Genomic DNA, 14,600 nt, shown 5'->3' on the forward strand with positions numbered 1-14,600 from the left:
AGTGTACTGTGTAGTTTCAATCCTCCCTGATCCTCCTTCTGAAAAAAGAGAGAATCCTGCAGCAAAAAGAAGGTAAAAGACTTGGTATTTAAAATTTAGGAGATAGCAAACTCAATTTCTGAAAGTTTCTCTCAATCTTCCCTGCCCCAAGCAACTTGCTGGTTTCAGATTTACAGTTTACAGATTTTTACCAAATCCAATCTGCTTCTAATGTAACTGAATTGAAAACAGTAACCAAATAAAACCCCCAACCTTTGCATCATGACAAAGTATTTAATAAACTAAAAATAGAGGTATTCCACAGGACAGCTGTTTTAAAAATCTCTGCAAACATTATTATAGCCAAGGAGAGGAGTGAAAGCTGCATATGGTATTTCATATAAAACATTAAACCTTCAACATTTCAAATGTAGGCCAAAAATAGATAGGTTTGAGAACAAAGAAAAGGAAGAGAAGAGAAGAGAAGAGAAGAGAAGAGAAGAGAAGAGAAGAGAAGAGAAGAGAAGAGAAGAGAAGAGAAGAGAAGAGAAGAGAAGAGAAGAGAAGAGAAGAGAAGAGAAGAGAAGAGAAGAGAAGAGAAGAGAAGAGAAGAGAAGAGAAGAGAAGAGAAGAGAAGAGAAGAGAAGAGAAGAGAAGAGAAGAGAAAAGTTAAAAGGGTCAACATTTTTTTTTTTAAAGAAAGGAGAAGATAAAAGATCAGCAGTTGCAACAACCTGGAATTTTCATCCATCTCATGACTGATTTAGAAATACAGGTTTCAGGATAACTTCATATTCCTTATCACTGATAGATCAAAAAATACAAATACTTCCTGCTGAAGATACAGAGGTCAGCTCATCTCTCAACACTAAGTACCATTTCCAAAACTGGTACAGACCTTTTCCTCCAAATAATAAATCAATGCATCACTAATAGTAAGGAAAATAACACAGATGTCACAACAGCACAGTGGCACTTCTCAGACCACCACATCCAAATACAAGCAGCCATCAAAGATACAAGCACAGTCCCACAAGACAGTAATAGATCCCTTGAAAAGAGACTTGCACTGGGGAAAAAAAAGGCTTTGCTGGAGAGTGTAGTATCTTCATTCTTTGCAGAAAACATTCTTGTTTTCTACTCCTGTCTACCTCAGAAAAAGTGATTTCCCAGTGATTTATTTTGCTGAAGAAATAAGGAACAAGTTCTGACAACGAGCCAGAAAAACAGACTGGGATCCTTCCCAAACTAGCAGGCTCAGTGTTCTAGTAAAAAAAGTCTTTCCTCCAACTGTCTTTGGTGTATGCCATCTCACTCAGACAGTTAACAAAAAGAGAGAGGTCAAGTTTAAAGAGGTTGACTAAATATTCCTTCCCTAGAGATCATTGTTTACTGTCCTCATTTTTCTGCCATGTGATCATCTCATTCAATTCTCTCACTGCCCAGTCTCTTCCCGAAAGCATTTGGCAGTTGTGACCTGAGGTTTGGATGGAAAAACACAGCAAACCTTTACACATCAAGGAGAAAAGAAATCACAAGCCTTGTGTTGTTTGGGAGACTTTTTGTTTTTGTTGGGTTTTTTTTAGTCTATACACAGGTCACCTTCAACCAAAAGCAATGCTTTAAATAGAGGAACCCAGATAACAACTTAGTGACCAGAGTCATAAAAGCAGACTAATGGTAATTAGCAGGGAGCAGCTCAAAGAGAAAGTGAGGAATACTCCATGGCATCAAAATGAGCAGGACAACCATGCAACACTTCATGCAGGTCACCAGTGAACATGGATGAGAACCAGGTAACACTTTGAGAACAGAGACCAGGGAGGGTAGTACGACTGTGGACACACCTCAGTTACACAGAGACTGCTTACCCTCAGTTTTACTGGTAGTACCATCTTTAGGCAAATTAAAGAAAAGTAAGGACAGGGTTAATAGGGAAAAATCAGTAACATCAATAGAAGTGGGCACTACATAATAGCTACATAAATATGAAAAAAAAATTAATATATTAAAATTAAAGAAATGAAAAAGTTGAACCAAGCAGCAAATCAAACCTTGATGTCTCAGAAGAGAACACTTGCAGGTTTTCCCTCCTGCAACAACCAACCTTTGCTCAACTCCATTTTTGTTGTTTGCCTCACCATTTCTCTCATGGGAATGTGCAGGTGATAAATGTCCCTACTAGCTAAAAAGGAAGCAGGATCCTTCAGGAGCAGCCATGCTTGCATCACTTAAGAGTGAATTTGATACTTTTCTCCTAGAGCCTGGTTAAAGACCAAGACTGATACTGGATTCAGTCTCTAAGCTTCAAGGACCAAATCAGCTTTAAGTAGGTATTTCCTCCCGCTTCATTCCTCCTCATGACATAAGACTGTTTGAAGCCAGTTTAGCCAATGAAGTCAGAGTGCAGCACAACTCAAATGTGGCTGCATCTGTAAGCCCACCATCATGTGATCAACTTCACATTCTGTAACTACACTCCCACTGCAATGTATCTGCATCTTGAACCAAGTATGAACAACTTAAATCAGTGTAAGAACTCAATTTCTGAACAGAATACAACCAACACATCCAAGTGAACATTTCAGATATGAAAGAAACCTGTCTGAAAAAGGAATCCATAAAAATCATCCCTGTATTATTCACCACTTACTTTTTAACAGGCTAAAGAGCAAATGCCCTACATCAAAAGAAGAAAGTCCTCAACCAACTCAGTGAAGACAATGTACAGAGTTTAAATCAAGAGCACAGAGTTTCTTCCCTGTAGGAAAGGTAAATCAGTGACAAGCCTGGGATTAGTGTGAAACCAGCAGAATGAGAAATGAGCTCAGATGATCAGCTCTGCTCACAACCAAGATGAAGCTCAGCAAATACTGTGTCAATCACTGCCTTGCATTTCCTCCTCCGTGACTCCTTCGATGGCAACTCCAGGAGAGAAAGATCCAAAGCAAAGCTTGCTTTAAGAAAGCCTGAGACACCTGAAGGCAATATACAGTGCTCTGAGGGAATAAAGTGACATGTGGCTATAATCCAAAGAGTCAGCATAAGGAACAGATACTTATATCCTGTCTGATGCTATGGAAGGCTGACCTCTTTCTCCTTTGTGAAACAGAAAGGGAGCAAACTCAAGTAAGATGTACTATTCTAAGCATAAAACAATTAATGGAAAACCAGTTTCAGGAAAGGAGGGAAGGAAAAGAAGGAAAAGAGATAGGGGAACATGTCGAAAGGAATTGAGTAGCATTGTCCTCAGCAACATCCCAGAACCATAACACGTTCTGCTTTTCCCCAGAAAGAAGAGAGACGCAGATTATTACACAATTCAAAACTGTTGCTTCAAGTCAGTTCTGTTGCATTTTTTTTTCCTTAATCCCAAAGGGCAAGAGATCACACACTGATCCTGGAGAGCTGGTAACTATCTCAGAGGTACGTTCTTTTAGCCAGAGTTTATAATTCCAATAAAACTGCGAGGCCCTCAGTGCTCCAGGGAGCCAGAGCTGCAGGAGGAGAACAGGCAGATTTACCTAGTGAGGCGTATGAGCCTGGGGGCAAGGCTGCAGCAGAACTGAAGGGGGCGGGTGCTCCAGACGTCACTTTGGACTTGGCACTAGCTGCTGCATTCACATCCACGTCACTGCGGGACCGCTGCAGAGATCCTGGTGTTGACACAGATTTTGTACTTACTGTAGATGCTGCAGATGGGAGTGGGAGATCCAGAATAAAGAAGATTAATTTTTTTGAGCTGTGTGCTTCAAAGAGCCTGACAAGCAGTTTAAAGTACTATTTTTAACAATCCCTGCTGGCACTGAAATACTTCAACTAAGAATGCTTTATCAGGGCATTGTGGGCTTCCCCACACTGCCTGCAAAGATATTTCATCAATGCTGCCCTGCTGCTACCTCTAAGAACTTTATCAAGTTCTAAAAGCCTAAATTATAAGATCAAAAAGGCTCTCAGGCCAGTTAAAAGAAATTTCTAGCAGAATCTAGATGGGAAAGTTCAACCACAGTACCCATCACTGGCTTGTGAGAGTTGCTGGCCAAAACAGACCTGCAGGTCCTTCAGTCCAGGTTCTATTAACTTCCTTCCCAACACCTCATCTTCTCATGAGGATCGTTGTTCCCATCACTTGTTGATGCTCACCCTCTTAAGCATGAAGCTTGACTACTCAGCTGCAAGCAAACATGCATTTGTGTGCACAGTCAAGTAGGTTACACAACAACATCTCCTTGAATCAAAGGTCTCAGTAGGGTGTAGTTACAGACAAACCAGCCAGAACCCAACCTTGGCCAGGTGTAAAAGACAGCTGATCTTTTACCAACAAAGTTTTGTCTATTATATTCTATATTAAAATGTGTTATTTAGATCATTGTATGCATTTACTTAGGACAGAAAAGCTGTACCTAAATATTCCATCTGACAAGAAGAACAGATTAGCAATGAGATGGAATTTAACACTGTAGGACTTGTGTGCAGACACCTCCAGTAAGTGCTGAAACCAGAGAATAAATAATAAACATTGCAAAACTGAAGGCATTATTAGACCATGTAGCTGCATGTCTTAGCATCAGCAGCAGTTTATTCAAGCTATTACAAAGCTAAACATACCTTGACTACAATTTTCAAGGCTTTTTAGGCTTCCCTTCAAGTGTAAGAAATTATTGACCTACAAATTTATTTTAAAAATATTATTTTATCAGTAGCTGATATCAGCACAGATTATGATGTAAAATCCAAAAGTAATTAAAATTTCTACTACCTGAGCTGCCATTTTAGGGAGCAGTAAACAGTGATCAAAGTTGGTTTTTGCATATCACAATGTCACACTTCCTCAGCAACACCCAAGCACATTTTTCAGCTCCTGCTCTCACCTCTTGATGTTGTACTTCCAGTAGGACTTCTTTTGGCAGACAGTGGACGGCTGGAAGTTAACACAAACACTTATTAAAACAAAACTTATACTTCAGTCATGAAGAGCAGTACAATTCTGTTCCCTCAGCACACAATTAAGTTAATAAGAAATTATTTATATGCAGGAATAAATTACCAAAGCTTATTGGTTAAGAATAAATACAGAACTACCATTAAATTATTTTAAAAGCATTAAGAAATAAATTACTACTCACATTATTTGTGCAAAATCAGATTTTTAAGAACACTTTTTGTAGATTAAAAAAGTTACATCAGTAAGTTATGGATATTGTTCATATAGGTCTTACACTTAAATCACAGACATTTGGAGCCTAAGTTGACTGTGCATCAGAGATATATACACATATACTCAACAAGGCATGAATATACACATATATTCAACATAAGACTTACAGATTGACTCTGCACTTACAACTCAAGTTTAGTTTAGTCATGGTTTTTTTCTTTTGTCTAGAAAGAGACACACTCACACCTCTAGGATTAATGCCAAAGGCAGAACTTCAATCTAAGCACTGTTTTAAGCACCTGAAAGGAATAATTAACAATGTCTGCTGAGCAGAATTAGCTTCCTAGAAAATTATTTATGGAGCCAAGATAATGATTATAGTTTGAAGCCAGTACAGGGGTTTGTTGTTCATACAGTCTTAGGTAAAAATAAATAAATAAACTATTTTATTTACTCTATTTTGGAGTAACCAAGTACAGAGTCCAAATAACGACCAGATGAGACAAAGCAATGTGATGGCTCCTTCAATTCAGTGGAGCTGTCTGTCAGCAAGTGTTTAACTGGAGAGCAGTGACACACAAAGCCTTACTTGAGACTCTCCTGGGAGCTGGAGGAGGAGCGATCCGACTGTGGCAAGGACACGATGCTGTCAGAGTTCTTCAAATGTGACTGCAGGGCCTTCTGATAGGAAGACTCCAAGGTGTGGTACAAATGCTCTGCCTCTCGGCTGAAGTGACTGTGGAAACCCCAGTAGCACCTGGAAATGGCACACAGCACTGTGAACACACCCTTGCCATGTTCTAGCAGACTGTGGCACAAAGGCACAGCCAGAGCCCTTCTCACTATTCCCATCAGTGGGCTCTGTAGTCCACTGCCTTGACACATTTAAAACAAACAGCTTTTTCAACCATTGTATTGCTCCAAACAGCTGCACAAAATGCAAAACAAATGAAAGAACAATTTGGTGTATTTGTTGTAAAACAGGAGTAGTCAACAAAGCTGCATTAGAGAAGAAACCCCCATCCCTCCAGCTGCCTACTGTACATGGGACACTAGTTTGGGACCAGAGTGACACTAGTTTGGGACTGGGTGTGCAGCAGCTACTTCAAAAACATGCCAAAGGCAGAACACACATAAATGGGCCTGATTCAGAAAAGCACCAGCTGCTGTTTTCTTCCTTAAGTTTAACCAACAGCTCTCCAGGAATGCTGCAGAGACAAGTCTCTGTACCAAGCTGAGGCTGCTGCCTGTCTTTTTGGAAAAAAGAAAATCGAGAAAAGAAAAGAGGTGCTCACATGGACTTCAAATCAGGGTCATGATGAAAATAAAAGCATTTTAAGAGGGAAGAATTTCTCTATGGTCCAAACCTCCTGGCTGATGGCTGAACACCATTCACTCTTGGAGCACAAAGGAGATGAAGACTCTCAGTACTTTTCAGTGGGCAACTAATGGGCAGTTTAAGAGTCAGATCATAAGTTCAAATGAATCAAGATTTGTTTGTATGTGACAGCCAGTCCTCAGAGAAGCCACATGCATTCTCACATCACAAGAAAAAAACAAATTTCTGTCTCTCAATCAGCCACACTGCTATTTAATAAACATGGGAAGAGAGAATTAAGCATGCTCTCTGAAGTCCCATGCCATTCTCCTCACTGTCTATTCAGCTTAACTAGTCACCTGCTGTGAAGTCTCAGTGACTACTGTAATTTTCAGTGATGGACATGCTGCTTTTCAAAAGGATTTAAGCAGTCCTACTGTGAAACACCACTGCTTAAAACACAGCATTTAGATTAATAAAATTTATTGTTCATTGTTTTCATGTTTTACACCATCCTCTTTCAGCAGAAAATGTTCCTGTAGTGTTCTGTTCAGAAAAGCATCATCCTGGTGCACCAGTATACTACCATAAGCACGATCATATTAATGTAAATGCCTAAGATCCTCAAAAGAATAAAATTAATTGCAAGTATTAAAATTGCAATAATATTTTTTCAATTACATATATGTGTCTATCACTGGATCGCAGGAAGAGAAGATCAGCACCTCCCCCTCTGTTTCCCCTCCTCAGGGAATTGTACAGAATGGTCACCCCTCAGCCTCTCTTTTTTCCACCAATTAGGAAGTCAGGAGAATGTATCTCAAGTATCTTGTCTGGATTTTTGTCTCACCCATGCAATACCTGACTCATAAAAAAGGGGCAAAGAAGGGGAGGAAGAGGAGACACCAACAACATCTTCCACTTACTTTCTTGCCTCTATCCTGGCTTCAGAGTCTGCATCATGAATTCCCTTCTTTATTGTTTCAGCTAACACTGATATGTGTCTGAAATAAGAAAGAAAATATTATCCAGCAGTTCATAAAGATGTGCCACACTTATAAACAAATTTGATTTTGCCTTGGTTTCTGAGAACAAAAAGTTCACCAGATCCTTTCAATTCCATCAAGGATCTTTTGTGACCTTTATTTATTTATTTATTCTTACAAGACAGTTTTATTTCATCCACACTGCTGTCTAGGAAACAGCAAGCAGCATTCTTTATAGACCTTTACTTAGCTATCCAAACTGCCTGGATTCAAGAGCAGCCTCCTAAATTCTAAACAGTCCTGTGCAGTCTAGGGCTAAGGAAACTGTGTCCCAGTCTCTCCTTGCACAATTACTTCAACTGGTCACTAGTCTGAAGTAATGTAAAAGTCTCAGAAGCTCCTGATAACACATGCAGCAGATTCCACCTCATCATCTCACTTCAGGGTGCAAAAGGAAAAAAAAAATTGTTACACAAAAGTTACTGACTTCAGGGATTTGCTCAGCCAGCTTTTCCAAGGCTGGCATAGGAGACATACTCACCAAAATCTGACAGAACTACAGAACAAATGGTGTATGTGCATACATGCTTCCTTTGGGTGCTAAAAACATCTCTACTACAGCTACATAATATAACCTTCTGTACTAAATTATCCTTTCTCCAGAATGATGCAGAAAATTATCATCTTCTCCCCAGATAAGTAGGAGAGAACTAATGCACTTGTATTCAGAACTCACCTTTCTAAGGAGTGTGTTTGCCACTCCTGCAACAGCAAGTCTAAAAATTCAAAGCAGCGCCTAAGAGGAGAGAGAAGAAATGCTGAGTTTAAGTTAATTGGGGCACACTGACTTTGCCATACCTGACTCTGAACAACAGCCATCTTTGCTTAGGAACCTTTTTGGAACATCACAATTCAGTGCTGACCCCAATAAAAATATCAACAGCTCTTAAAAAAAACCATTAATAAACAGTGTGAAGTACTAATTGGAGGCAGCTTGCTACAGAGAATCCTGAAGAGAGGGATTGCCATAAAACAATCCTGGAACCTTCCTTTCTCATTAAAAGGATACAGGCCCAGAAGATTGACACTGATTCTCTGTTAGTCCAATCTTCACACACAAACCTCACAATTAGCCTCAAGTGAGGACAGACCTTTCCAACTTTAATTTCCCTTCCTCACTTTAAGAATCTTAAGGCACAAGTGTTTTGAAATGTGTTCAAGGTTTGCCACCAAATACATCAACCACAAAGTCCTTCCTTTTGTCTAACTTGAAGAGAACCAGTTAATGTATTTGGAGGAGGCAAGAGTCTCTCAGTGAGGTAGTGGACTGAAGCATTCAAATTTTAAGTGCAGACAGGACCATTATTCCCTTCCAGATGATACTTCCATGTAAAACTGATTTACTGGCTCAAAGAAAACAAGTCACTGTAACCCCCAGTAGTGGGGAATAGGAAGATGTCTGTAAAAACGCCAAAATAATATGTTGTTATAACAACATGTAAGCACAACAAAGTTTAAAACCCATTTCTGCTTGTGGAAAAATGCCTTTTCCTCTCTGCAGTGATACAGTTAATACAGGGTAGATGACTTTGAATTTGAACTCAAATCACAGAGACGAATTAGATTATAATAAGTACATGTGTTTTCAACCTTTTTCACAAATAACAACAAATACATTTTCAGAAAGCACCTATTTACTAGTAAAAACCAGTAAATGCAAAATAAATTCTCACCTTCTAACTGCAACAGACTTGGAGGTACAATTACTGGTTATGATGGGTATTAACCGAGGGATGTGCGTGTGCTGGAAGAAAACAAACAAGAACAGGAAGAGATCTTTACACAACAATTCCACAAAATGAAAGACCATCTCCTTCAGCCACCTGAGCTCACTGTTCAGATCCTTACTGTTACTCAATTCCTAAAAACAGAACCACTATATAAAGGAAAACTACCAGATATGGACAAATATTAATATTTAAAATATTTTACAGTTTATCAGCTAAAACATCTTTAAGAGATTCCTGATTTTATTCTGTAATGACACTCTAGTGAGTCAAGGAGCTGAAGTCCCTGCGGGAGGATCTAAACTGCAAGTGGGGACAACTTGAGAGACATCAGGCTACCTACAGCTTAGCCAATGAATCACTAGGCAGAAGTCACCACTGTGACCTAATAGTTTTGAGAAATATGGACAGTCTGTGAGGTATTTTAGAGCATAATTAAGAGGATGAGTCTGTGCTGTAAGGTTGGTCTAAAACCCTTTCAAAGAAAAATGTTTGCTCAGCTCTTGGAGGGATGGAAATATCTTGCCTGCAAAAAAGAAACATTTTCCCTACTATTTTGGCAGAGCTTAACAAGCATCATCTGCATGAGGCTGCACGGCATCTGAGACAGCCAAGCCCAACACTATCAGAAAAGTAGATTAGGCACTTAATCTTATTTTCATTGCAGCAGTGTTCATATTTCATCAGAAACACTGCAGTGTTCAGAAATTATAATGCTATTCCCTTTTGGCATATACTTACTCGAATGATTAACCTAACTGCTACAACACCAGAAGTGGCCATGACTTTGGCACTATTTGGAATTAAATTAAAAATTGTTGGCATGATGGCTTCTGCCCCATGGTCAAACTTGTTTCCCAGAACTGATGACAAATGTCTGAAAAACAGAATGAAATCATGCTGGTAAGTGAGCTGAAGATAAAGCAAGTCAGGCTTGTACAGAACATCTGACATAAGCACATCTGACATCTCAATCTTTGCAACTGTCACCTCCTCTCCAACTCCAAAGGACAGATAACACCATGTTTCAAAATACAGTTCCTTTCCTTTCATTTCAAACTTGTCCTATATTCCTGAGAAACAGTAAGGTCAGCATAAAATAAAGTAACTAGCACAGCTAAAAATTTATTATCAAACAAATGGGATCAAGGTGATAGAATATATTCTTGCTAGTTTCTATTACAACTTCTCTGAAGCTCTCTATTTTGACATATATGTATATATTTAAACAAAAACATGTCAGAAACACTGCAGCACACTTTTTCTTGAAGTATTTCACAAAGGACAGACCACCAGAAACAAAAAATAGCTCAAGCCAAACGAGAACAAAACAAACATTTCCAGATTTATTGTTCAGTGCTTCCCTACTTGTGCATGAAGGCATGGCTTGCTCATTCACTCTGTGCACCCACATCAGCACTGTGGGAACATGGCTTGGCAGAATTACAATTAGTGGCCTACATGACAGGATTTGAAACAGATGCAGAAAAATCATGTTCTACCTTTATAGCACTAGCTGCCTCCTAATTGTGTTTTAACCTGCCTGCTCCTTTTCTTCTACTTCACATTTCAAACACACATAGAAAACAAACTTACCCCAACGTGATACAAGCCTCTCTTACAACTTGAGACCGCAGGTCTTTAGCAGATAATTTAAATGCTCCATCCAAAAGTCTTAAGTGCTGGAAGAAGTTATCATATTCTGCAGCTCCAGCCAAAAGTAAGGAGCGGATCTTTTTCAACTGTTAGGAGTATAAAAGAAATCAGTGACTGTTAATGAGCAGCAAATATAAGCACAGTTATGTTCAGGACCAATACCTGGCTCCGGGTTTTTTGTGCAATTATTCATCATCATGCCTTGAGGAAGTTGATTCTTGATGTCCAAGTAATTTTCTTATTTCCTATTTTATATTCAACCCATGGTTAGTTAACATACTAAGTACCATCACCACAGCTAACTTATAGAAGTACAGAAGAGCTGCATGTAGCTACCCAAATTGTATAGTTAACCACCCAAACAATATTGTTTAAACCAAAAGGTATCTTAAACATTCCCCTTTGTTCCCCTATTTAGAGCAGCTTCTAATGTTTCGGTAATCTCACAGCTGACTCTTGTGTTAAAATGATATCTAGACTTGAAGGGCATGGCTCACACTCAGGTCTGGGTAATACTGGTTTATATCCAGAATGTGTCCATTGACTTCATTAAAACAGTTATCTGACTCTAGCAGAAGTGGAACCCTGACCCCATCAAAAAGGGAAATTTCTTATTAATATTACAGGGACCACCATCTCACCCTAGAGACAATCCTCTGACACCTTCACAGACCCTCCCATGCACCAAAGCATCTGCACACAGCCTCGAGTTAGTTAGTCCCTGTTACTCAGTACAGAAATAAAATTAAACAGAAGTAAGCTGAACCAGCCCAGTCTGCCACTCATCTGTAATATGGGATTTGACAAAATGACAAAGCTGCTACAGCAGCGATGCAACCCCACTGTGTGGACAAGACCATACATCCATTTGAATCATGAAAAAACACAGCTCACCTCAGTAAATAATACTCCATCTTGACAAGCATATAACACCCTATTTTCCACTTCCACACTTCCCATAGTCATATTTATTTATTCAAAACTTAAGTGTGTAATTTCTTGCTGAATTATTTTAAACATCCCTATTGCAGAAGCATAAATAAGTCCTCAGTAAGCAAAGTAATTTTCTGTCTTATCAGGTGAGTTTTAAGATATTCTGAACAAAGTCATTTTGATTTTAGCACCTGCTAGCAAATTTCTAGCTTTGCACCTGGATTTGCTGCACAACTTTCAGTTCAACCTGATGCTGTCTCAACAGACTCTTATATATCAAACTGCAATTTCCCTCACAAATGTGGCTGAAATTCAGTTTCACAAGGAAACACATTTCCCTCAAGTTTGGGGGAACATAACAGGTGCTCACTACTAAAACTACACTCCAGTCTTAGAACCTGAGGTTCTCCCAGTACCCTCAGTGGGATTAGGCTTAGTATAGAAAAAACCTGTATTAATAGAGATTCTATCTGAATTCATGACTTACCGCAGAAACTCTCTGTTCCCAGTCATGTTTATCATCTGAGAGAATCTCTCTGATCTTGTTTATGGATTCCTCAAGATCCCGGCTGGAATAGATCTACAAATTGAAGTATAGAGTAGCATTGTAAAGAAGGATTTACTCCAGAAAATTACATTACTTCCTAACTACATTCTTATGGCCTTTGCTCCTCAATGTTTAAACATCATGTGCTAGCCTTGGACACAACTGGCCCCATGTAACACAGAGAATTTATACCAACTGCCTGCAACCAAAAATTTAAAAATCTATCACAAGATGATCAAAGGATCATATTTCATTATTTTACTATAGTTTCACAATTTTAAGCAGAATTCCTGCAGCTACTAGTAGCTGTATTAGTCAAACATGAGTGGAGATATGTGCTGTTCACCAAATGTAATGCTCCAGTGAAGAAGAGGGATGATGCATCTCAGCTGTCCAGCTAAATCAGCAAACATGAATGGTCCAGTTGTCACACTCACAACAGCAGTGATCCCTGAGACACAAGTCACCTTTACTACTTCCAGTTCCCAGAGGGTGTCACATGAACTACTGGCACATCTCACCATTTAAAATTTGCCCCCCCCCCATCCCCTTCAACTTCTAACCTTCTTCCCCTTAAAGATTTGCCAGTATCACAAAGAAGCACAACTTGCCAGTGATTAGCACTAGATCCTATATCCACCTTCTGCTTTTTAGTACAGCATGATTTAACAGCTAACACTACTCACCTGAACAGTTGGGACATCTTCAAATGCCTTAATGAAGTCTTCTTCATCCACAGCACCTGCTCCCTCTTTGGCTGCTGACACACAAATGAAAAAGCCTTTTCAATTTTGTTATCAGCAAGAGAATCAATTAAGAAACCACCAGCTATCAAGGCACTTAATCAGGAGAAAGTTCACTACCCATGCCTGGGAGTGCTGCAGATATAATGAAAGCAGAGGCAGGGAAATTCAATGCCAGGCACTGGAGAGACATTCATGGCATGCTTAACTCATAGGCACAGAGGGCACATTAGGGAAGTCATTACAGTAGTCACTCAACAGTTAGGGGACACAGCCTGAAAGATGAAAGGGAATACTTACTTTAATTATATGGGAGACTTTATTTTAAAGGATTTAATCCCATCTATAATAGATGAAGGTGGAGATCTGACAGGTGCACAAACAGACGAACGATAAGGAAGATAAATAGTCTCTGGAATACTAATCAGATTAGAGACTGCCTGATATAGGGAACTTTCTCCCTTTCCTTAGGACACATATGGAATTAGAGCTGTATGTAGAATTATTGCTGACATTCAGAATGACTGCTCAGTTTTCTTTCTGCACCTCCATTACCAGCAATGCCCAAAGGTCTTAGAAGAAAGCTGAGGTTTAGATTGCAATGGCTGAAGTTTGGCATGCAACTATAAGCAGCCTCAATTCAGACAGAGCTGGAACTACAAAAGCAAAAATCTACACACTGGAGCACCCACATGATTTACTCCTAGCCCTCAGTGCACAACCACACAGGTGCAACCTCTCACAAAATGCAAAACAAATTACGGGGATGTGGGGATTGCCTGGAGACTCATCCTACCAGACTTTGTTTGTGGCATGCAGGGAACACAGACATCATGACTGCACAGGGAAAAATTTGTTACTGGATTCTGGGAGCCGGTCTGGAAGTGTGTGCACGAAGCTCAGTATGAACACTGTAAATACTTCACAGACACATCAATTCACACAGGCTACTGGCTTACTTGAAGACTTGGAGCCCAGGGCTGCAGAGCCAAGTCTGCGGGTGGTGCCCATCCCGACTCTGCGGGAGTTGGCAGGCGCCTTTGAAGATGTAGAGGAGCTGGCTGAGGAAGGTCTGTTCCCATCCACGGAGTCTTCATCATCAAAAATTTTATCTGCCAAAAAACCACACTCAGCTGTAAGTCCAATGAAGCAAAGGGATGTCCCAAGGAACACAAATGGCAAACATGCTACATTTTCCAGCCTGCTCTGTCAGCCTTCATCTCAGCAGTGTCCTCATGCTAGAAATCCAGTTAGTCATAGATTACCACCAGCTCACTGAAGCCAATCCTTTGCTACTGCACCCACTATATTATATAAACCCTTTCAATGAATGAACTTCAAATCTACAGCAGAAAGATGCAAGCCCCATCTTGGGGGGTTGACAGTCTGCATCTCTCACATTTATGGCTCCAAGAGCTCTATTGACACAGACTGCAGTGAAATTAAAACCACAAGCAAATCCAAGATCCAAGTGTGGAGGGACCAGCAGCAGA

General features: G+C 39.8%; 1 protein-coding gene across 15 annotated transcripts in view; it reads right to left on the reverse strand.

Moving 5' to 3' along the window:
- Nucleotides 1-14,600, reverse strand: part of CLASP1 (cytoplasmic linker associated protein 1) — a 166,603-nt gene that overhangs the window by 75,558 nt on the left and 76,445 nt on the right. For 13 of the 15 annotated variants that reach the window (XM_079310491.1, XM_079310488.1, XM_079310490.1 and 10 more), the window contains 11 exons: nucleotides 14,067-14,219; nucleotides 13,051-13,124; nucleotides 12,305-12,397; nucleotides 10,825-10,970; nucleotides 9,970-10,105; nucleotides 9,175-9,245; nucleotides 8,178-8,237; nucleotides 7,382-7,459; nucleotides 5,727-5,894; nucleotides 4,851-4,900; nucleotides 3,504-3,671 (listed from right to left, as the gene is read on the reverse strand). In XM_079310491.1, the coding sequence (XP_079166617.1) occupies nucleotides 3,504-3,671; nucleotides 4,851-4,900; nucleotides 5,727-5,894; nucleotides 7,382-7,459; nucleotides 8,178-8,237; nucleotides 9,175-9,245; nucleotides 9,970-10,105; nucleotides 10,825-10,970; nucleotides 12,305-12,397; nucleotides 13,051-13,124; nucleotides 14,067-14,219 (1,197 nt within the window). The remainder of the gene's footprint in view (nucleotides 1-3,503; nucleotides 3,672-4,850; nucleotides 4,901-5,726; nucleotides 5,895-7,381; nucleotides 7,460-8,177; nucleotides 8,238-9,174; nucleotides 9,246-9,969; nucleotides 10,106-10,824; nucleotides 10,971-12,304; nucleotides 12,398-13,050; nucleotides 13,125-14,066; nucleotides 14,220-14,600) is intronic. The other 2 variants (XM_079310496.1, XM_079310489.1) reach the window with 2 other exon arrangements.

Source organism: Erithacus rubecula, assembly GCF_903797595.1.
Source record: "Erithacus rubecula genome assembly, chromosome: 8".
In the NCBI taxonomy this organism is placed as follows: domain Eukaryota; kingdom Metazoa; phylum Chordata; class Aves; order Passeriformes; family Muscicapidae; genus Erithacus; species Erithacus rubecula.